This window comes from Bos javanicus, chromosome 5 (genome assembly GCF_032452875.1).
Source record: "Bos javanicus breed banteng chromosome 5, ARS-OSU_banteng_1.0, whole genome shotgun sequence".
NCBI lineage: Eukaryota > Metazoa > Chordata > Mammalia > Artiodactyla > Bovidae > Bos > Bos javanicus.
The window spans coordinates 75,494,517-75,516,201 of NC_083872.1; the positions used below are offsets into that span (position 1 = coordinate 75,494,517).

At 51.1% G+C, this 21,685-nt stretch overlaps 1 protein-coding gene across 3 annotated transcripts; it reads right to left on the reverse strand.

Annotated features, from left to right (window-relative positions):
- Positions 1-619: 619 nt before the first annotated feature.
- Positions 620-20,870, reverse strand: FOXRED2 (FAD dependent oxidoreductase domain containing 2). 3 transcript variants are annotated; one of them, XM_061417355.1, is made up of 9 exons: positions 20,773-20,870; positions 19,593-20,141; positions 17,386-17,637; positions 16,984-17,250; positions 16,484-16,650; positions 13,034-13,199; positions 11,412-11,653; positions 10,109-10,279; positions 620-2,771 (listed from the first exon to the last, which is right to left on the reverse strand). In XM_061417355.1, exons 2-9 carry the CDS (start codon positions 20,138-20,140, stop codon positions 2,734-2,736), a joined length of 1,851 nt encoding a protein of 616 aa, XP_061273339.1. In that variant the 5' UTR covers position 20,141; positions 20,773-20,870; the 3' UTR covers positions 620-2,733. The 3 variants fall into 3 exon arrangements, with proteins under 3 accessions (XP_061273339.1, XP_061273337.1, XP_061273338.1); XM_061417353.1 differs by lacking the exon at positions 620-2,771 and adding an exon at positions 4,236-7,067; XM_061417354.1 differs by lacking the exons at positions 620-2,771; positions 20,773-20,870 and adding exons at positions 4,236-7,067; positions 20,637-20,703.
- Between the last annotated feature and the right edge of the window lie 815 nt (positions 20,871-21,685).

The following is a 21,685-nucleotide window of genomic DNA, read 5'->3' on the forward strand; positions in this document are numbered from 1 at the left end:
CTGTGAGATGCTGTGGAAGGGTCGCAAATGAGGACCTTTCTTGGCCAAATGCTTCCTTCACCCTGTGGCGCATTCCTCTTCCCGGTCTTCAAACAGGAGCAGCCATAGGGTAGAAAAATAAGCCCGAGGCCCCAATTTGAACGACATCCTTCTTCACCAGCTCTGCCCATGACCGACTGCCTGACCTTGAGCACTTTGGTCAACCCTTCTGGCATCGTTCCTTATCTGTATGAAGTTCTAACAATGCTTACTCCACAGAAAGGTTAAGAACTTTCATAATAAGGAAATAATGGCCAGCACATCTGTGTCCTTAACAGATGACTTCCAAATGTTCTAGCACTTTTCATATTTCAACTCATTTTATCCTCACAGTAAGCAGAATACTGTTATTAGTCTCCTTTTACAGCAAAATACTGTTACAGTTGCATTTTGTATTTTATAGGAGAGAAACTGAGGTCCTGAAAGGATAAATAACTTACCCTAGATCATGAATCAAGCAAAGGGTAGGGCTGGGACTCACCCAGGCAGACTGGCCCCAGGAGGTGTGTGCGTAGCCCTCTAGTTCTACTATGTATTTCATATTATCTTTAAATAAAACATAGTCTGTAAATACTCTTTGAAGAGGTAGGCTTTATTGTAAATAGTCTTTTTTTTTTTTTTTTTTTGTAGCACTGTGTAGCTTGTGGGAAATTAGTTCCCCCACCAGGGATCAAACCGGGGCCCCTGGCAATAAAAGCACTGAGTCCTAACCTCTGGATTGCCAGGGAAGACCCCCAGACCTCACATCTTGATAGGAGTTGTATAAGTTTTATTATTATTGTTAATTTTATTTTTTGCTGTACCACATGGCATGTGGGAACTTAGTTCCCAACTAGGAATTGAACCCCCACCCCTGCAGTGGAAACTTGGAACCTTAACCACTGGACTGCTAGGGAAGTCCTGTTGTAGAATTTTTGGCCATCTTTATTCTACCGCAGCGTCTCACAGCAGAGGCTTCAGGGTGCCTCTTCTCCTGGTAGACTGAGTTATTTTACACTTAAACATGGCTAGGGTTAAGGGGCTCATCTCATACATTTTTGTAGTTGCTCTATTTCTAACCTACTGCTGTCACTACAGTCGTGTCCGACTCTGTGCGACCCCATAGACGGCAGCCCACCAGGCTCCCCTGTCCTTGGGATTCTCCAGGCAAGAACACTGGAATGGGTTGCCATATCCTTCTCCAATGCGTGAAAGTGAAAAGTGAAAGGGAAGTTGCTCAGTTGTGTCCAACTCTTAGTGACCCCATGGACTGCAGCCTACCAGGCTCCTCTGTCCGTGGGATTTTCCAGGCAAGAGTACTGGAGTGGGGTGCCATTGCCTTCTCCGTTCTAACCTACAATGATGGCTTATAACACACTGAACGTTTTGATACTACGTTGCCATTTTTTTCTGTTGGTGGCACTCTTCTGTATTTAATTAATTTATATGATTTGGAATTTGAGAGACTGGTCTGAGATGGAATATTTCAAAGAGATTGAAAAAACCGGTGACAGACTTTTGAAGGATTTTGCAGTTGGCACTAAACTTGGGACTTTCTCCAGAAGAGCAGGCAAATCAGTCTTATTCATGTAGATGTAGGAGTGAGACAGTCTGTTGGTCCTTTCTTCCCTGCTTAAATACATCTGTTGCATGCCATTTTTTATTTTGGGGTTGATGGATCAGTCGTGTGATGTCCTTGGATTAAATACTTGGGCTAAAGCATCTCATATATCTGCCCATCGACTTACTTTGTAGCAGATTTACGTTCCGTCTGGGATGCCAGACTGAAGTCAATGCTTTTTTTAAAGCCCACAGCCTGACAAAAAGCTTTCCCCAGTCAGCATTTTTACCATATTTAAAAAATATAAGCATCTGTAGGGAAATGATGCAGACTTTGGTTGCTTTTCTAGGGAAGAATCCAACATGGCTTTTGGGGCTGATGTTGTAACTGATGAGAGAACCGAGGATCCTGAGGCTGAAGCCTCATCAGGGCTGATGCTCTGGACTCCAGAGCCGTCCTCTTCTCTTGAGTCATCCCACCCTACTTGCATCGCAAGATGTCTGGTTTGGTGGAGTGGATTCATACTCTACTTGAGGATACTTTTGTAGAATCAACATTTCGACACTTCTCTTCATCCTATGGGCACACTTTCCTAGGTTTGGTAACTGTTTGGTCTCTTGACTTCTTATAACCCAGTGTCCATATGAAGGAATCTCATAGGGACAGTAATAAGGAGATGGTTGCTTTAATGGTTTAATATTTAGAGGATGGCTCAGAGGAGGTGGATTTTTGAAACACCACATCACTGACTTGCTATGTAATGGGTTTCTGCCTCAGGTTCCTCATCTGTAAAATGGGAAGAGTGATATCTAGTACCTCTTAGGGTTGTGGTGATAATTAATATAGCAAGCTATTTCATGCATGTGTTACTTGTCTATTGCTGTATAACAAATAACCCCCCAAATTCAGCATCTCAAAACAAACATTATCTTGAAGTTTCTGTGGATCAGCAAACAGGAAGCAGCTGCCTGATTCTGGCTGGGTGGTTCTGGCTCAGGGTCTCTCATGAGGCTGTGTGTGAGTTGCTGGCCAGAGCTGCAGTCATCCAAAGGTAGGACTGGGATACAGTGTGCTTCCAGGCTCACTCATATGGCTGTGGGCAGAGCTTGGTTCCTTGCCACATGGGCTGCTCCACATTGGATGTCCCTTCACATTCAGTATGACAGGTGGCCTCTCTCAGAGCGAGGGACTCCTAGAGAGAGACAGAAAGCACAGTTTTTGGTAGATGAAGGCCATAGTCTTTTTTATACCCTAATCTTGAAAATGACATCTTGTCACTTCTGCTGTATTTTATTTGCTAGAAATGAATCACTAAGTCCACCCACACCCAACAGGAGGGGGTGAGGCTCCACCTCTCTGGGGGATAAGTATCTAATAATTTGTGGACATACCTTTAAAATCACCACACCAGTTCTGGGCATATAGTAAATACTCAGTGAATGATTAGGTGTTATGCTGAGCTTAGCAGACAAATTCATTTCTTGGTGAGTTGATTTCCAGGAAGGCTTTAGGGACACCCCACTTTTATCATGCAAAAGGAATTTGGGGCTCATATTAACCTTGAGATTACATTCATTTTCTTGTCATTTGGGGGGGAAGATTCTTCCAGAGGCTGGTGGTGTCCAGCTGGGTCTATCAGTCCAAAGAGTCTAGGAGAGGCGCACACGTCACTTAAAGTCCCCTTCTCTAGACCGAGCACATTTTCTCCCCCGACACCTGATGCAGTGTCTTCTCAACTGGGGCCAGCAGATGGCACCAGTGGCACCACCTGGACGGGGGGGCAGAGCCCATGCCCTGCGGAGGGCTCCCAGCCCCTCCTGCCCCCAGCAACTCTACAGTCCAAAAACAGAGATGGTTTTTTAAAATAAATGAGTTTATTTCACCATGGAGTATAAACCCAAATTTGGGCAAAAGAGGAAAAAGGAAAAAAAAATCTCTGCAAACCTAAAACCTCCTCAGTTTCCCTTGTATATGGTTTTCTATTTTTATATCGTTACAAGCAGTTGGAACTACACTTTTGTATCCTGATCCTTTTCACTTGACTTTGTCACACATGTACTTGTATCGATATTATGTAGTCTTTTACCACTTTTTAGAGTTTTTGAGGGCTGTTCAATATTCATGGGCTGAATGTACCATAGTTTATGTAACTATTCTCCATTTTTCTCATTTCATTCTGTTCTTAATGTAAAAGATAATTTGCTTATTATTTATTTTATGTATGTTGTTTTCTGCCATAATTATTTTTGCCCATGCTTTTTGCCTTTTAATATTTATCATTTTCTTTAAAAATAGGTATATTAGCAGGATGGTTGTACCTAGAAATGTTAAACCTTTTCCCCTGGGGAATTACTCTGTTGCTTCTAAACTTGGAAAGTCCTTTCTTTTATTATAGTACCTCCTCTTCACCTCTAGTTTCTATATGGCTTTGAAAAATTAATCTGAAATTAATGTTGAAGTATAATATGAAATAGGGGTCTAAATGAGATTGATTTTCTTCCCCAAGTTAGTAACCCATTGGTCCAACATCATTTTTATTTACTTATTTAATTTTGGCCATGCCCAGGGCATGCGGGATCTTAGTTCCCTGAGCAGGGATTTAACCTGTACCCCCTGCATTGGGAACTTAGTCTTAACCACCAGACCACCAGGAAAGTTCCAGTCCAACATCATTTATTGCACAATCCTGTACAATCTTTTCCACTGATTTGTGATTCCCTTTAAAAAACATCTCCATCTTAGAACAGGCTCTGCTTCTGGCCTATTGTTTCATTGATTTGTCTGTTTTGCATGTGTAACTTTATAATATTTTCAAAAAGAATGAATGGATGAAGTCAGGCCTTAGCTAGGAGAGGGGCTTGATCTGGCTGGAAACAACAAGATCTGCTAGAGGGCTGTCTAAACTTGACAAGGAAAGAAACTGAGGCAATGAAGGACACATGAGTCCATACAACACAATAGGAAGATAGCAGACAGCAAAGATGCCATGCCTAAGGCAGTGGGCGCTCAGGGGCCAGGATTTACAAAACACGTCCCGGGGGCCGGGGAGGGTAGGTTGCTAGAAGCAAGCAAGATGTAGACAGGACTCCAGCCAATGCAGCAGTGATCTTCACAGGAAAAAGTAGTTCTCTGAAGCCAACTATTAATTTACAGGAAAAATACCAGGGAATGTGTGTCTCATTGGCTGAGTAAGAGCTGAACCACGTCTTATTAAACACAAATAAGGCTGGTGATATTTTGATGGAATTAAGAACTTGGCACATGACGGGAAGAGCAACAGATGTCACGTACTTAGGTGTCAGTCAACTATTCGTTACAGCACCTCGAACCAGGGGCTCAGCCAGCCTTTAGTAACTGGGTAGGTGAGATGTGTGTAACAGGATTTGATAATATGGGTACGGCTGCTAAGTCGCTTCAGTCGTGTCCGACTCTTGTGTGACCCCATAGACGGCAGCCCACCAGGCTCCCCTGTCCCTGGGATTTTCCAGGCAAGAACACTGGAGTGGGTTGCCATTTCCTTCTCCAATGCAGGAAAGTGAAAAGTAAAAGTAAAGTTGCTCAGTCGTGTCCAACTCTTAGCGACCCCATCGACTGCAGCCTACCAGGCTCCTCCGTCCATGGGATTTGCCAGGCAAGAGTACTGGAGTGGGGTGCCATTGCCTTCTCCAAATATGGGTACAGTCCTAATTAAATAATTTATTTTCATACTAGTCTTAACCACTGGACCACTAGGGAAATCCCAAAAGATTTATTTTTTAAAAAAAGTTTAGGAAAAGGAAGGGTGGACTAATGGGACCCAATTTTGGTTACCTGTAAACAGTGTGAAATACAGCAAATTCCACAGCCTGGGATTAGGGAGAGACCCTTCACTGAGAAGTTTCAGCTCTCTGCAAACTATGCCAAGTCTTGCCACGGGGTAAACACATCCTCCCTGACAGGCTCAGGCTTTTGGAGTCTCACTGTTGTGACTGCAAATACCTGGAGCACAGACAGCAGTGCCAGGGGTAAGGGATTTTGGACCTGGCCGTCATGAAGAAGCTGTTCCAAGTAAAGGGCAGCGGATCCGGAAAGCTTGTGTCCCTACCATTCTAAGTGGACACATGAAGGACTTACTGGTAAGAACCAGTGAGAAAGCTATCACCTGTGATCCCGGGCTTTTGAGGAAACCACCATGATTATTTTCTGTACAAATGCTTTCCCATGGCTTACTCATCAATGGGACTCAAATACCTGATGAGAGGGTAAGAAGGGACAGGTTCCTGGTGAGGAGGGACAATAAAAAAGCCAGAACAGCTCAGGGAATCAGAAACTACATTCATCATAGTTATCTTACAAACTCATTTATAAATGATTTCTTGCCCATGCTAAGCTGGGTTCTGTATGGAACAGTGGGGTGAATCACCTCCAAGAGAATCCCCACTGATAGCCAGCATGGCGACCATTTCACAAAACCTGATCTGGCAGGGCAGAGGCGAGGAGGCGCTGTTTGGAATGCCAAAGGGCAGGGGAGTGGGATGAGAGAGAGAACAGAGGGGGAAGGCAAGTCAGGGAGGGTGGTCCTGGGGAGAGAGCAGCTTGGCAGAGACCCGCCTAAATAATACAGCCTGCAGGGAGCTGTCCTCTCTCTGCCCTCATTGGGATTTTGAAAGCAGAGATGGGGGCGGAGAGGCAGTATGGTGAAGGAGGGCCGGCCTTAGGGCTTCCCAGACTCCTGGCTGGGACCCCGGAGATCACCTGACCTTTCTCAGCTGGTGTTTTCATCAGGGGGTAATGGCCCCACCTGCCCTACTTGGTGGAGGACCTTAGAGCCTTTGTCTTAAAGTGCCTGCTACAACCCGTATGAAGATGAGGGTGGATTGCACTTGTGAAACGCTCCACGGGTGGGTGGAATCCAGGGGCCTCAGAAGAGGAACACTGGGCACTTGACGGGGACAGAGCTGAGGCCAGCCTGGTGTTCGTGATATCTGGCTTGCAGACAAGTCTGGCGTGGAAGGCGGCTCCCTTCCATTTGGCAGATGATGCTGTCCCTGGACCCCTCTTCCCAGAAATCCCTGAACCAAACAGGAGGGGAGACCACCGTGTGGCCGCCCTCAGCCCATCTGTGTCCTCTGTGTGGCTTTGGTGCGGTCACCGCGATGATCTGAGGGGGGTCTTTGGCAATCACGTGGGAGCACGAAACTGCGGGGAAGAGGAAGGCTGACTGTGAGCCTAGTGGGAGCAGCCGCCCATCAGAGCTCCTCCTTGTTGCTGTTGAAAGGTGAGACCGGAGGCCCTGGAGCCAGAGGGTGCCCTCCTGGCCCGTGGTCGCCAGGCCGCTGGTCACTGGCCCCCTGGTGCTGGCCCATGGTGGCAGAGTCCCACAGGAGCCCGCTCTCCACGCCGTGCTGACGGAGGCTCTCAGTTCCCACAAGCCCCTGCGTTCTCAGGTAGCCCTGCTGGCAAAAGGGCGGGAGCTTCTGGTGTGTTAGGGCGAACAGGAAACAGGACTCTGCACAGAAGTAAAAGGAGATGGGCTGAGAGCTGTGGAGACAGGTGCAAGGGGAGGGGCTGCTGATGCCCTCGTGGCCTCACTGCTTCCCTCCAGCCTCTGAGCCCAAGGGCCGACTGTTCTGGGTATCTCATGTCTGACCTGGGTAGCCGTGGACCCCATCCCTCCCTGAAGTTGTAAGACTAGGAGCCGCCTTGACATTATGGGGAAAAAAAAGTTCCAAAGGAAAGCAAACCAAAGAGATGGCCCAGCTCCCAGAGATGGGGGCCTGCATGCTGCTGTGGGTGGCGCCACTGGCAGGGGCGGGGGGATCTCACCCACTCAGGAGCAGCTCCTCGGCCTTCTCTTCCGGGAGCCACCCTGGGGGGCTGGGATCTACTGAAACCCGAGTGCCTAGAGCGTGTGCTCTGTGACAGGCGAAGCTCCCACAATGAGAAGCCCACGCACAGCAAAGAAGACCCAGTGCAGCCAAAAATAAAATAAAAAAAATTTTTTTAATTAAAAAAAAAGCAAAGGATTAAGCAGATGTGGGCTCAGGCTTCTGAGGGCTTTAGAGACAGGATGGGAAGATGGCGTGTCAGAGAACCATCCTGACCTCCTGTCTCAGTAAACAGGCACATTATAAAGGGTGCTATAAGGCTCACATGAGTGATCAGGCTGGGAGTGCTACAGGAAAATATTTCCCACCTTATCTCTGACTTCCAGTACAGAGGGCCCTTGGCAGAATGGGCCACAACCACCCTCTCTGAGTAGGGAAGACAGCAGATGTGGGAGAGGATGGAGGGGTTGCAGTGAGGCAGCCTTTTGGCAAGCACCCCCTACTATGACATACGTCACCCCTTCTGCAGGGCCAAGGCGCAGAGAAGCCCAGCAGATCTGGGGCCAGAACTAGCAGCTGCACATCTGCTAAAGGGAGGGAGGGGAAGCCCACCTCTGCCAGCTAGCCCTTTGGGGGAGGAGTCTTGCATGTTCAAGGCAGTGATACTTGGTGGCTTGTACTGTTGAGTATATCTAGGAGGTAGGAGCCAGGAGGCTCAAAGGGCCTGTGGTGATGGACTGGTGGGAGCCATGACTCAGGGCTGGAATACACCCCCTAAAAGGTTCCAGCATCTCTATGCTCCTGAAACCTCAGGAAATAAGTAGGCATTTGGCACCTTCAATGCACAATTTCCTATGGAAGCATACAGTCAGAGCTGATGTCTGCAGGATACTGGTACTTCAAAGCTGCTTTAGCTCTGCTCTCTGAAGTACCCCTGCTGGAGCGTCTACATACATTTAGACTGTTGACTTCAAGTACTGTTTTCAGCCATCTCCCTTGGTACATACATTTTTTATTTCAAGGTGAGCTGAAGGATTCTTGCTCTCTGACCTGTAGGCCAAGGACTGACTATCTCTAACCTGGTCTGATACGAATAGTGCCTGATATGCAGCCACTGTTTCAACAGATATTTGCTGAACAGAAAAAAGAAATGGCTATCCTAGTAATTCGGAGAGTTAAAAAGTAAAAAATTAACTTTTTAAAGTTAAAAAAATTCTGGCTTGTTTCAGTCAGTTCTGCCTCTGAATCATGAGACTTCTCTTCCCAAGTCCCTCTTTGGGTTCGGCTATCAGAGCTGTCTTCCAATTCACCAATTTTCCCTTCATCTATGTCTAATGTGCTACTAACCCTGACACTGAGTTCTAATTACAAGTTGATACTTTTATTTCCAGAGGTTCTACTTGGACCTTTCTCAAAATTGCCCATTCAATATCCTTCCATTCTGTTTTTAGTAACCCCTTTTTTACTTATTCACAGAATCTATACATACTTTACATCTTCTCTCTGACCACTCCAATTCATACAGTCCCTGTAGGTTTGATCCAACAGTGTTGTTTCTGTTGACACTCCCGCATGGTCATTTGAGTTCTTACGTGTTAGTGATTTCTGCTTGGGAGTTCATCTTCCAGAGAACTTTATCTGTGGGAATTCTTTGAGGTCTGGCTTTAAAGTCTATTTCCTCACAGAAGACTTGCAATGATGCCTGTGATTTCTGCATCAAGATGACAGTGTGAACTTTGGCCCCAAACTCATATGAATGAGGCTTAGTGGATGGAAATTCTCAAAGGAGGTTTTTCCCCCTGCACTCTACACAGAGCGAAAAATCCTGCATCTCCTGTCTCTCCTGGGAGTGCTTTCTGGCTCCTAGCTTACCCACTGAGACCCTGGCTTTATTTGAGGTTTTCTGTACCGACCTCTTAGGGCTTCCCAGGTGGTATTAGTGGTAAAGAACCTGCCTGCCAATGCAGGAGACACAGGAGACGCGGGTTTGATACCTGGGTTGGGAAGATCCCCTGGAGAAGGAAATGGCAGCTCACTCCAGTATTCCTGCCTGGAAAATCCCATGGACAGAGGAGCCTGGCGGGCTATAGTTCATGGGTCGTAGAAGAATCAGACACAAGTGAGCAACTAAGTACACACATACGGACCTCCTACCCTGCTCCAGCCTCGCCTTGCCATCCCCAAGTGCTGGTCAGTTACGCAGGCTCTAGACCCCTGATGACCAGCAGACATCACCACCTCCGGTGTGTGTGCATGCTTTTCTTAGTGTCTGGCTTCTGGGGGGTTCCCTTATTTTCCTGTAAGTTCTTTAAAGAAGACGTTTTACTCAGTGTCTGCATGCATGCATGCTAAGTTGCTTCAGCCCTGTCCAATTCTTTGCGACCCCATGGATTACAACCCGCCAGGCTCTTCTGTCCATGGAGTTTTCCAGGCAAGAATATGGGAGTGGGTTGCCATTTCCTCCTCCAGGAGCTCTTCCAGACCCAGGGACCGAACCTGCGTCTCTTATGTCTCCTGCGTAGGCAGGTGGGCTCTTTACCACTAGTGCTACCTGGGAAGCGCTAGTGTCTGCAGGTGTGCTGTACTGGGAGGGGTCATAGGAGACAGACGTCTCAGGTGCGGGTTTCCAGACGTGCGTCCTAAAGTTCCACAGGGCGCTGGTCTACCTGGTCTTCTTCACCTTCCAGCTCAGTCTCTCTGTCCTCCTGGGAACCTAACTTACCTGCATAGAAGCTTCGCAGGTCGGTATCCAAACAGTTCTCCAGGAAGCGCCTCAGGGGCAGAATGTGTCCCACCGGGGCCGTCCAGTCCGTCAGGAAATCTTCCACGACGTGGTGGAGGGCTGAGGGCCTCGGAAGCGGCCAGCCTGCCGGGCGGAACCTCACCTCCTGCTCTGTGGGGAGGAGAGGGCACCACTTCAGAGCGAGTGCACGGCTTCCCAGAGCTGCAGCCCGGTGCTGCCCCCCCCATCCTCTTCTGCTTGACCTTCCTGACACCCCTCTGGTCAGCTGGTTCAAGCTGTCCTTCCAAATGTCTGAAAGGCTGATGTGAAGGAGAGGGACTAGGCCAGACTCACTCCTGTGGTGTCAGGGGGAGGAACTAAGACCAGTCACTTGAACTTGGTTTGCTTCTAAGACTTCCACGGACTGAGATCTGTTGCGGCTGCTTTGAAACTGGTCTTTCTGTGAGTAGGCTCTGGGTCCTGTCTCCAAGGGGTCTTAGGGCCCCTCTAGTCCAGTTTCCTATCTGGTGGGGTGCCCCTCTGTGTGTCCCCATCACAGGCACCAAGCCATGACCATTCCTGTACCAGGAAACTGTGAGGGGCCTGTCCCAGCCTCGGCAGCTTTCAGGATGAGCTGCTGCTTATGAGTGTGAACCTGGGTTCCTGTCACTTCTACCCGCTAACACTTCCTCTGCCCTCTGGTACAACCCCTAATTTTAGATCATCCTCTTCCAGGTGATATCCCTTCAAGTTTGGAGGCAGGATTTGTGTTCCCCAGGTAGGCCATCTGTCCATAACTACTCTGTACAGGGCACCATGCTGGCATTCTGTGTTATCTCATCCATTCTCCTCTTACATGGAGGGTATCGCTGCCACCCCATTTCACACACGAGCAAGCTGAGGCTCAGAGGGGTCAAGTAATGGTGCAAGGTCACACAGCGAGGGAAGGACGACCCTGGGAACACTGCCCAGCCCTCCTGCTCCCTTCCTGTGCTAATCTGCTCCTGTCCCTTTGCTGTTCCCCCTAGAGTCAGTCTCCAGACCACCTTCCATCCCCCGTCTCACTCCAAGGTCAGCCTTCTCTGGACACAGTGACAACACTGTCCCTCTTACTACTGGAGGCAATCACGGCACTCCATGTGTGGCCTGCTGTGGGTCAGAATCTGGGGACGGCATTGATCATTCATAGACCGCTTGCTCCACTGAGACTCTGGGCAGGGCCCCTGGTGTTCCCCCTTTCATCAGCTGAGGGTACCGCATGAAGGCGTAATGGTGTTGGCGTCTGAGGGGGGCCCCGGCTCACCGGTGGGGAGGTGCCTGTAGTAGTAGATGACAGGATGGAGGAAGTTGGACAGCCAGGCGTCTTCCATGTGCCCCACAGAGCGGTCAGAAAAGAAGACGTCCTTGTCGGGCCCAGAGTAGTTCCGGCCATACTCCATGTTGATGACGAAGAGGCCGTGCCTCGCCCTCTTTCCTGTGATTGTCTCCAGCTGTGCCAGCATCTGCATGGGGAACTCCTCCAGATACTCAAAGGTGGTGGCATTCCTGGGGACAGGGGCACACAACTGGGGTGAGACCCTGGGTGCTTCAGCAGAGGTGACAGGAGCGTGTGTGCTGTGCACGCACCACCTCTCCTTCCTAGAAGCGGCCATCAAACAGCATACAGACTGATGAGATCCGAGCATCTCACCTGAATACTACTAGAGCCTAGACTTACAGGTGTCAGAAAGCCGGGAGGAACCTGAATGGGTGTCCAGGGAAAGGGTGAGACAGGCTGAGACCAGTGACAGAGAAGCCCTACGAGGGAGTGAAGGCCTCTGAGTGCTCCAGAGACAGGAAGGAGGCTGGTGGGGCCCCAGTGGAGCCGACAGTGAGGGGCAGGAGAGGTCAGCAGGGGCAGGTCAAGGAGGGCCATGTGTGCCACGATGGGAAAGTCTCCTGGCCCAGGAAGTGGGGTTGAGGGCCTTCAGAGGGTACTGAAAAGGGTGAATTCCAAGTGACTCAAGTTTTAAAAGAATCATTCCAGCCACCGTGTTGAGAGCAGACCATGGGGGCCAAGGCGAGAGGCTGCTGTATCAGTGCAGGAGGGGGATGCTTTTGGTGTCCAGACCAAGGTGGCAGTGGTGGGGCTACTGAGAGGCAGGCAGGTTCTAAACACAGTTTGAAGGTAGAGTGGACAGGATCTAAGAATGGTGTGAGTGGTGAATGGGTGTGAGAGAGACAGGAGTCAAGCGTGATGAGGGAGGTTCTGCTCTAAGCACCTCTGAGTTTCCTGCATGTCCCTCAACCTGGTGTGCTGCTGCACCCACTGGCTCTGGACCAGGCTGTTCCTTCTGTGGCTTCTCACCTGCCACCTGTCCTTTCAGACCACACACTCCCCCGCCCCCACCCCCAGCTCTGCTCCCTTCCCTGCTCCTGAAGGTTTCCTTCTAAGGGAGTGACCTCTGTGATCTGTTGCTTATCACTTCTTTGATAAGGAGCTGGCTGGCCCAGGGAGCTCTTAAATCCCCACAGGTGGTCATCTGTCATCGCTGCAGGCCACTGCTTATGTGTTTAGTGCCAGATGCTTTCCATCAGTTATCTTTACTCCTTCCTACAGCCCTGCAAGGTCAATGTTATTAGCTCTATTTTGCAGATGAAAGAAAGGCTCAGAGAGGATAACCTGTCCCAGATCACACTGGTAGAAAGTGGCAAAGCTGTCGTCATACCCATGTCTGTCAATCCGTCTGTCAGCAGAGCTCATGATGTTGATTTTCCCCAGAAGAGCCCAGTCCCCTCCCTCTCTGCCACCCCAGTCCCCAGCCTTCTCCATCTTAGGAAGGAACCACTGGGCTGTTCCACACATGCAACAGGAAAAGAAGAGCAAGACAGAGTAGGGGGGTAAGCTGGTGGGGATGGGGGCAGGAGACGGGGAGGACGACTCACTCCTTCAGCAGGACCACGTCGGCCAGAACACTGAACATCTGGTAGAGCCCAGAGGCCTCGTTGATGCGCCGGATGATGGCACTGGCCAGGTGTGTGATGGGGTGCTCGGTGGAGGGCCAGGCCACGCCGTGGTGGCGCTGCTCCAGCAGCCGGTGGACGGCACGCACTGAAACGGCCAGAGGGAGAATGGCAAGCTGCCTTTAAAATGTTACCTTTCACCTCTGGGAGGACGCAGAGTCCCCATCAGCTCTGATTCGGGACACACTCGTGTGCATGGCTCTGAGAAGATGTGTGTTCAGAGCTTTAGAGGAGGGTTGTACAGGTTTTCTGAGAAGGGCTGGAGGGGAAGTGTTTCTGGCTTAACGGTGTCTGTCGGGTGACTCAGTTCTCCTCTGGTGGGACAGCAACCAGAGAGGACCGTGAAATGAATGGGTGTGGCTAGATTTGGTCCCCAGGCCTGAGACTGCCTGTTTCTGCTTTAGGCCACCTGCATGTAAAAGTCCTGCCACTGCACATGAGACACGTCCACACCAGACCCAGAGCCTTTCTCTGCAACCTCTCGTCTCCCCATAGCCCCCATGTCTGTCAGAGACTCCCAGATGGAGAACCTCTGATGGCTTCCTCTCCTTCACAGCCAAAACCCAATCTCAGTTCTACTTTGAGATACTTTGTATATTTCTGGAAGGATAGAGAAGAAACAGTTATCTCCAACAACAGGGAACATTTTCTGTGGACCTGGGGCTGCCCTTACACAGCTGTGACACTGAGCCACCCCACACAGCTGCCTGCCTCCTCGAAATGAATCAGCACAACACCCAAGTCTAATAATGGCAAAGACACAGACAATTCACGTGACAAGAGACTCGGTCTGCCAACGGTCCCAGGAAAGGATGTTCAGGCTCATGAGACAGACAGACAGAAACCTGGTTCTCTGGAGGAAACAAGGTTAGGCTGAGTTTTGTGAAAGGCTGAGGAATTACATGGCTAGGGGAGTGGGGCAGGTGGCCAGACAAAAGGAGCACAGGTGCAAAGACATAAAACCTTGAGAGAAATGGGCGCATTCTGAAAAGGAGGCAAGGGCAGGCTGGGCAGCCGAGCTGGTGCTCTCCTGTATGAAGCTCTGGACACCATACCGAGGAACTGGCTGGGGAGCCCCTGTTTTTTGTTCGGACATGTTGTTCAAACAACAGTGTTTTGGTGGGTATCAGAGTGGCTGGATGGGAAGCCAGAGAGACCAGTGGCAGGAAGACCAGTCAGGAGAGACAAAGAGGCCCTGAGTCAGGCAAGCGAGGCTGGGATGGAGTGACGGGGGAAGGGAGGGGCAGGGCTCCCAGCAGGCCCTACCTTCCGCAGCTACCATCTCTCGTCTTCTGTGGCTTTCCTCTGCTTTGCTGTTTTCTACTTGCCTCCCTTGGGACCTGTTTCTCAGCTGAATGATGAGCAAGGTCGGGCAGGATATACCGTGTACAGCTGCACTGCCCCTCCCCCTAGGCGGGTCCTCAGCCAGGAATAGTGACCACAGGTCTCAGTGGCCTGTCCACCCAGAACTGTTTCGCATTTGCCTGAAACTCAGTGGTGAGCTGGGAGCCTTTGAGTCAGACAGGTGTGGATTCAGATGCCACCGCTGCTTTCTGTTGGCTGGGCGACTTTGGATAAGTGACTTACGTTCTCTGTGCCCCCATTTCCTTCTATGAAAAAGGGAACTGAAATAACAAGATCTGTCTTATGGGGTTGTTGGAAGGATTGAGAATGTGAGATAGGTGGGGTTTCCCAGATGGGTCAGTGATAAAGCATCCACCTGCCAATGTAGGAGGCGTGGGTTTGATCCCTGGTCTGGGAAGATCCCACATGCCTCGGAACAACTAATCACATGTGCCATAACTATTGAGCCTGTGCTCTAGAGCCCAGGAGCCACAACTACTAAAGCCCAGGCACCCTAGAGTCCATGCTCTGCAACAAGACAAGCCACCACAATGAGAAGACACACACGGCAACTAGAGGAGTAGTCCGTGCTTGCTGCACCTAGAGAAAAGCCCACGCAGCAACGAAGACCCAGCACGGTCAAAAAAAAAAAAAGAAGAAAGTGATCTGGAGAAAGATCAAGGGACGGGGGAGGCAAGAGAGAAGGGGCAGGACCTGCCAGGACAGCGGGTACAGGGAGGGTGGCGTGTATAGGAATGTGAGGAGGGTTTCCTGCTGGGGACACAGCTGGAGAGGGAGACTCTTCCTATTCCGTGTGAGTGTGTCTGTGTGTGTGCAGTCTGCAAATATTTTGGTAAACAGACAGCGAACACTCTCTCCTTGGTTTTCTTCCCTGACAGCACACATGGGGTATAAAATATATCATCTGGAAATCAACAGCAAAACATGATTATCTTTCCATGCCAAACTGGAAGGAGAGTGAAATGCAGAAACTAGCATCAAGGCAAGTGAGGCATCAAATTAGATGCAGAAACATCAGGAAGAAGGACCCTTATGGTGTTTTTATGGTCAAATTAACTGGCCTGTGTAACACTAGTCATGCAATAAAGCACCCATCCAATGGGCTACCCAGAGTGTAGAAAACTGGCACCGTTGGTACCGAGAGTTTTAAAAAAAGAGCTGAGATAATCTAAGTGCCATTTTTAATGAAATTTGTTGGTATCCAAAGAGTTTATGTGTACACAACGCTTTTCAGGTGCACTGCCTCCAGGAATTACCTTATTTAGTCCTTACTATGGCCCCACGGAGAAGAGAGTTCACCTCATTTACCTCTCTGATGTCAGGGGAGGGCCGACAGGCTTAGGGAGCCTCACAGTCTGAGACCACCCAGCCGTTCCCCGAGGTGAGCTGTCCCCAGGCTCAGCATTACTGCCAGTGTAGGTACGTCACCCACACAGGGCTGACGCATGGAGCATGCACCCCCAGGTTACACCTTATCTGGGACTTCTCTAGACCAGCGGGCCCCAACCTTTTTGGCACCAGGGACTGGTTTCATGGAAGACAACTTTTCTACAGACTGGAGGGGGGAAGGGGATGGTTTGGGGACGATTCTTATAAGGAGCACACAACCTAGATCCCTCGCACTCACAGTTCACAGTAGGGTTTGCACTCCTATGAGAATCTAATGCCGCCACTGATCCCACAGAAGGAGGAGCTCAGGCAGCACTGTGAGTGATGGAGAGCTCCTATAAATATACATGAAGTTTTGCTCGCTCACCTCCTGCTGTGCGGCCTGGTTCCTAATAGGCCACAGAATGGTACTGGGCCATAGCTCAGGGGTTGGGAACCCCTGCTCTAGACATATCCTCAGACCATGAAAACCCACTGCTGTCTGCCCCAGATGGGAATTTATGACAATCACTGCTGATAAGCAATCCCTTTAAGAGTGCTCTAAGGGAATAAGGCATGTGTTTGCAGACCCTAGGGATGGTTCTTTCTGGGGACAGCGGCCCTCTCTGCCAGGCTCACCTGTGTATCGGAATCCATGGATGAAACCCCCAGCAGATTTCCGGTAATCCACTGAGTGGCTGGCAGTCCCCAGGATGAAGAGGCCCCGGCTCCCTTTGGATTCATAGCTGGCTCTGACCAGGGGGTATTTCTCGCTGAGTTCACTCCCTGAAGAGAGTCGGAGTGACCTGTGAGTGGAGAGGGTTGTGAATTAAAATCACTGCTGTGTATGAAACACTTTTTACAGGCCTGGCACTGAGCTAATTTAAACCACACCCCAACCCTAGAAGGCAGGTATGATCATGTCCATTGAACAGACAGAATAACTGACCTTCAGGGTCAAGATGTGGTGGGGCAGGGACACAGCCAGGACTCAAGCCTGACTGGAGCCTGGGCTCTGGGTCCCCGTGTGACCTGACAGGAAGATCCGTTCAGGCCCTTCGGTGTCTCCTTGTCCACCCGGGGCCTGAACCCGAGGGCTTTGCTGAGAGATCTAGTTCCTCCCCTCCATCTGGACTCACTTGCTGAAAATGGAGAAGTCAAACTTCCAGCCCAGGCAGCGGATGACCCGGTCATAGGCCACGCGCATGGCAAAGTTGTCATTGTTGTCCTGGGGGAGGGGGATGGCGTCGGAACTCTGGTTGAAGAACTCCTCCATGAAGAGCTTCAGAGTGATGTGAAACTTGCCCTTGTGGTCTTTCACGATGGCCAAGTCTGTCAGGTCGGACTCGAGCAACCCGTCCAGGGACTTAAGCTGATAGGTGTCCAGCAGGCCATTGTTGATGGCCCTGGGGGCCCAAGTGAATGTCAGGAGAGACAGAGAAGTGTCTGTGCTAGGTGAAGGAGACTCAGGGGCAGGGGTGCTTAGTCGGGGTGGGGGGGGGAGGGGTGGGGCAGGGCAGCACACACACCTCCCAGCATACCTGAGGTCTCCGACGTAGTGGGTGGCCCAGGAGAGCCGGACCCGGGAGCGGCTCAGCATATGGATAAAGTTGGTGACACTGAAGATGTTCTCTGCTGTCTCAAAGGCCGAGTTCCCCCGGCCTAGGATCAGCACATTCTGACCCTCGAAGTCCTTGGGATCCACAGACACGGACTCATACCCATCCACATATTCGGAGCCAGGGAAGTCCACCTGGTTGGGGACCGACAAGCCGGTGGCCACAAGAAGGACGCTGCAGGTGGGGGACAGAGGGAGGATGGCTTATCCTCTCAGCTATGAGACCACTAAGTAAAAAAATCCCTCTTTGGGCCTGCCGCCTGGCTCGCCGGCCCCACCCAGACTGCTAGGTCCTAAAGGAAAGCAGGTCATTCATTCCTTTACCTACTTCCTGACCTGGCCCAGTGTATCTGACACTTTACCTCAGCCCCCTCACTGAAATGATCCTTTGGGTATAGTTTGTTTTCACCTTTCTGGGATTATACCAAACGTGAGAATCAGTTTTAATTTCTGACTCTAGAGAGGGTGACACCATGAGAAACTGAATAATTCACTTAATTTTGAACACAGCAGCCATAGCCATACCAAGTACCACCTTCATCATGAAAATGAAACCAGACACTCTGCTTTCCCCTTTCTTACTTCCCTGATAGATGCAGAATCTGCTGAGCAGAGATTCTGTACGAGTCCCTATACTAAGTACTTTCTGACTCATCTCACTGCTCAGAGCAGGTCTGCGTCGGTGTTATTTGGCCTGTGTTACAGGTGAAGACTGCTGGCTCCAAGTGAGCCCATGGACTCCATAGCTCCTCAGATAGCAGAGCTAGAATCTGACCAAAGCCCAGCCTAATTTCAGAGTCCTGCTCTTTCTGCTGATGGGGATTATAATCTTGTGGTGGGCAAGCCAGGAGCTGGACCCTGCGGCCTGCAGAGGAAAGAGTGGATAACAAGATAGTTTCAAAGACAGGAACAGGTGGTCTGGAGAAAAGGCTTGGGCAGCCCCCATCCCCCCTTGTTTTCTGAGCTGTCCACTGGCTTACATCTGACTCCCCTATACTGTAGCACTTCTAAGTCCTAAGATGCGAGGGTCCAAACTGACCCCGCTCCCTAGGCTGTAACAAGCAAGGAATAAGGCTGGGCCTCAGGCAAAAGGCTTGAGAAGATGAACTGTGATGGAGCACCTGCCTGGGGCCAGGTGCTAGGCTGACAACCAGGAAGGGGGAGTCAGTCTGGTGGGGCGTTAAGAACACAGGCTTCAGAGTCAGAAAGACAAGTGCAGTCAAGTGGCAGCTGCTACTTATTAGCCGTGTGACAGAATACCAGTTACTTAGCTTCTCTGAGCCTCAGTTTGTCATTCATAAAATGGGGATCAGTGAACCTCCTTCATAGGGTCCTTGTGAGGATTAAACAAACACAGTAGAATGTGTAACTCTGAGTTGGAGTTGTCTACACAATATTAAGCTTTCTCCCAAGCCAAAGCAAGCTAAAGCTGAATGCTAGCAGCCCTGCCTGTTGTGCCTGGCTCTCATTCAGTTCTGAAATCCTACCGAGCCCAGCTAACACTTACTGGACACTTGCCAGCATTTCTCAGAATGAATTTTGGGGAATGCAAGTTCTAGGAGATGCGCTACAAAAAGGGGTTGTAGGTGCATAAGCTCAGATAATGCTGAATATTTTACCCAATGTTGGAGCCCTTCAGTGAATGTGAAAATATTTAAGACTGAAAAATCCTGGAGGAAAGAAATGGTCAGAATTTTCAAATATCTTTGGGCACACACATTTCTAGGAAACACCTGGGAAATGATGGATGAACTGAACCTCTGTGTACTGGATTTCAGTGGGAACAAAGATGGGGAGGGGGCTTTCCAGTTGGCTCAGTCCATAAAGAATGTGCCTGCAATGCAGAAGACCCAGGTTTGATCCCTGGGTTCGGAATATCCCCTGGAGAAGGAAATGGCAACCCAGTACAGTATTCTTGCCTGGAGAATCCCATGGACAGAGGAGCCTGGTGGGCTACAGTCCATGGGTTCCCAAGAGTTGGACATGACTTAGCGACTAAATCACCACCAAAGATGGGCTGAAATGCCCTTTTCCTCCCATTTCTCCCACACCTATGGGCCAACCAATGGGTTTTCTTCCTCCCAGAAAGCCCCAGCTTCAGCAGGTGAGCTCTGCAGCCAGGTTCCTTACCTACACTGGTATGCCTGGCCCCGGTGGTCGGTCAGGATGAAGTAATGGCCATTCCAGGCCCCGCGATCCTTGTTCACAGTGACGTGGGCAATGGTTGTGTTATACAGCACGTGAAGCCCCAGCCGCTCTGCAAAGTCGCTCAGGTAGCGCACCATGTCGTTGGCGTCGGGATAGTAAGCGTCCGAGTAGTGTCTGAAGAGCAGCCGGGGGTCGTGGCTGAGCAGAGAGTTCCAGTCGTGACGCAGGTTGAACTCGGCATTGGTCTTGCCGGTGTACCGCTTGTTGATGCTGATGAGCTTGCGGTGCCGGGGGTAGCGCGTGAAGAAGCTGCCCGGCACTGGGGCGCGTTCGAATACCATGTAGTCTCTGCCTGCCCTTTGCAGGAAGTAGGCCATCTGCAAGCCCGCGGGCCCGGCGCCCAGGACGCAGTAGTCCCGATGCACGGGCGCCCAGGCCTGGGCAGGGCGCAGGTAGAGAGCCAGGTGCAGGGCGATGGTCAGGAGCAGCCCCGGGGCGCCCCACAGCGGGGCGGCGGTGGAGAGGCCCATCCTACGGCAGACCAAAGGGGTGAGGCCTCGGACCAAGCTAGGCCCCTCGAGGCTGGGGGACGGGAGCCAGGAACTGGGGGCCTAGAGAGAGGCAAGGGCTTCCCCGAGCGCTCACTGCGATTTAGGGCGCAGCCAGAACCCAAAGACCTCTGACCTCAACTGCCCAGACTGCATCGTTTCTAGCTCGGATCTGGGCTCCCTCCAGGAGTCCCGAACCCCTCCATCTTCCTCACGACCTTACTTCCCAGGGGCGCCGGACTCCTTATTGCCATGGTAATAAAAGGGTGGGTATCTTCCCTAATTTCCCCTAATTTCTGGGGTGCCCAACACCCTCCTAGGGCTTCCCGAGGCCAGACGCTTGAGAGTCACGTCTTTTGGCCTCGCCCCCGCGCTCCCGGCTCCAGCCTGGAGGAGGACTGGGCTGCACGGTCCTGTCCCCCTCCCGCGCCCGGCGCCCTGGCCTCTTCGGTCACGTGACAGGGATGCCCCGGCACACCTGCCGCGGAGCCGCGCGAGGCCACTCTCCTGCAGACGCGCGGCATCCGGGAGCCGCTCCCCACGCGTGCGCTGTGCCCACGCCCGCAGCTCCCGCCTCCCCGCCCGCCGGCCCACCGCGCGCACAGAGCTCGAACCTCCCAGCCGCTCCGGAGACAGCCCGCAGCCGAGTCAGGCCGCAATCGGCCGGCCCGCGCCTCCGCGGCGGCCCCGCCTCTCCCGCCCGGCCAATGGCAGGGGGCAGGGTCACGTGGCGAGGCGCGACACGGCGGGCGGGGCTGGCCAGGGCTGGGCGCCAGGGTGCCAGCGAGCGAAGCGCACGTGCTGTGCCGCCGGCCCGCACCCGCAGGGAGGGTGGTGGCAGGGTTGAAGATCGAATCTGGCAAGGGCGCGGAGCTCTTTAAAACTGTATATTTATGCTTGTAAGGCAGGCACGGGAGCAGATGACTTTGGGAGATAAGCCCCCGTGACACTTCATTAATGTGGGAAAGGAGTAGTTGGCTACCCAGTACTTTGAAACTGGAAACCAAGTTGGTGAAACCAGGACCAGTAAGGCAACTAAGGAGTTTTCGCTACAATGATTCAGTCTATCCTTCACTAAGTAACAAACAGGACTGACTTGATCTTCCATCAGAAGAGGGGGGCTCCACTCTAGTACTCTTGCCTGGAAAATCCCATGGACAGAGGAGCCTGGTAGGCTGCAGTCCATGGGGTCGCTAAGAGTCGGACACGACTAAGCGTCTTCACTTTCACTTTTCACTTTCATGCATTGGAGAAGGAAATGACAACCCACTCCATTGTTCTTGCCTGGAGAATCCCAGGGACCGCGGAGCCTGGTGGGCTGCCCTCTATGGGGTCGCGCAGAGTTGGACACGACTGAAGCGACTTAGCAGCAGCAGCAGCAGCAGCAGCAGGGGCTGTTTCCTATATAATGTAGCTGACTAGCCAAATGGCACTCAGAGGGGGTTTGCTTAATTAAGATCATAGAGTTGAGAACTGGAGTGTGGAATTAACACCCCCCCCCCCCACCATTTATACTCCAAATCATGA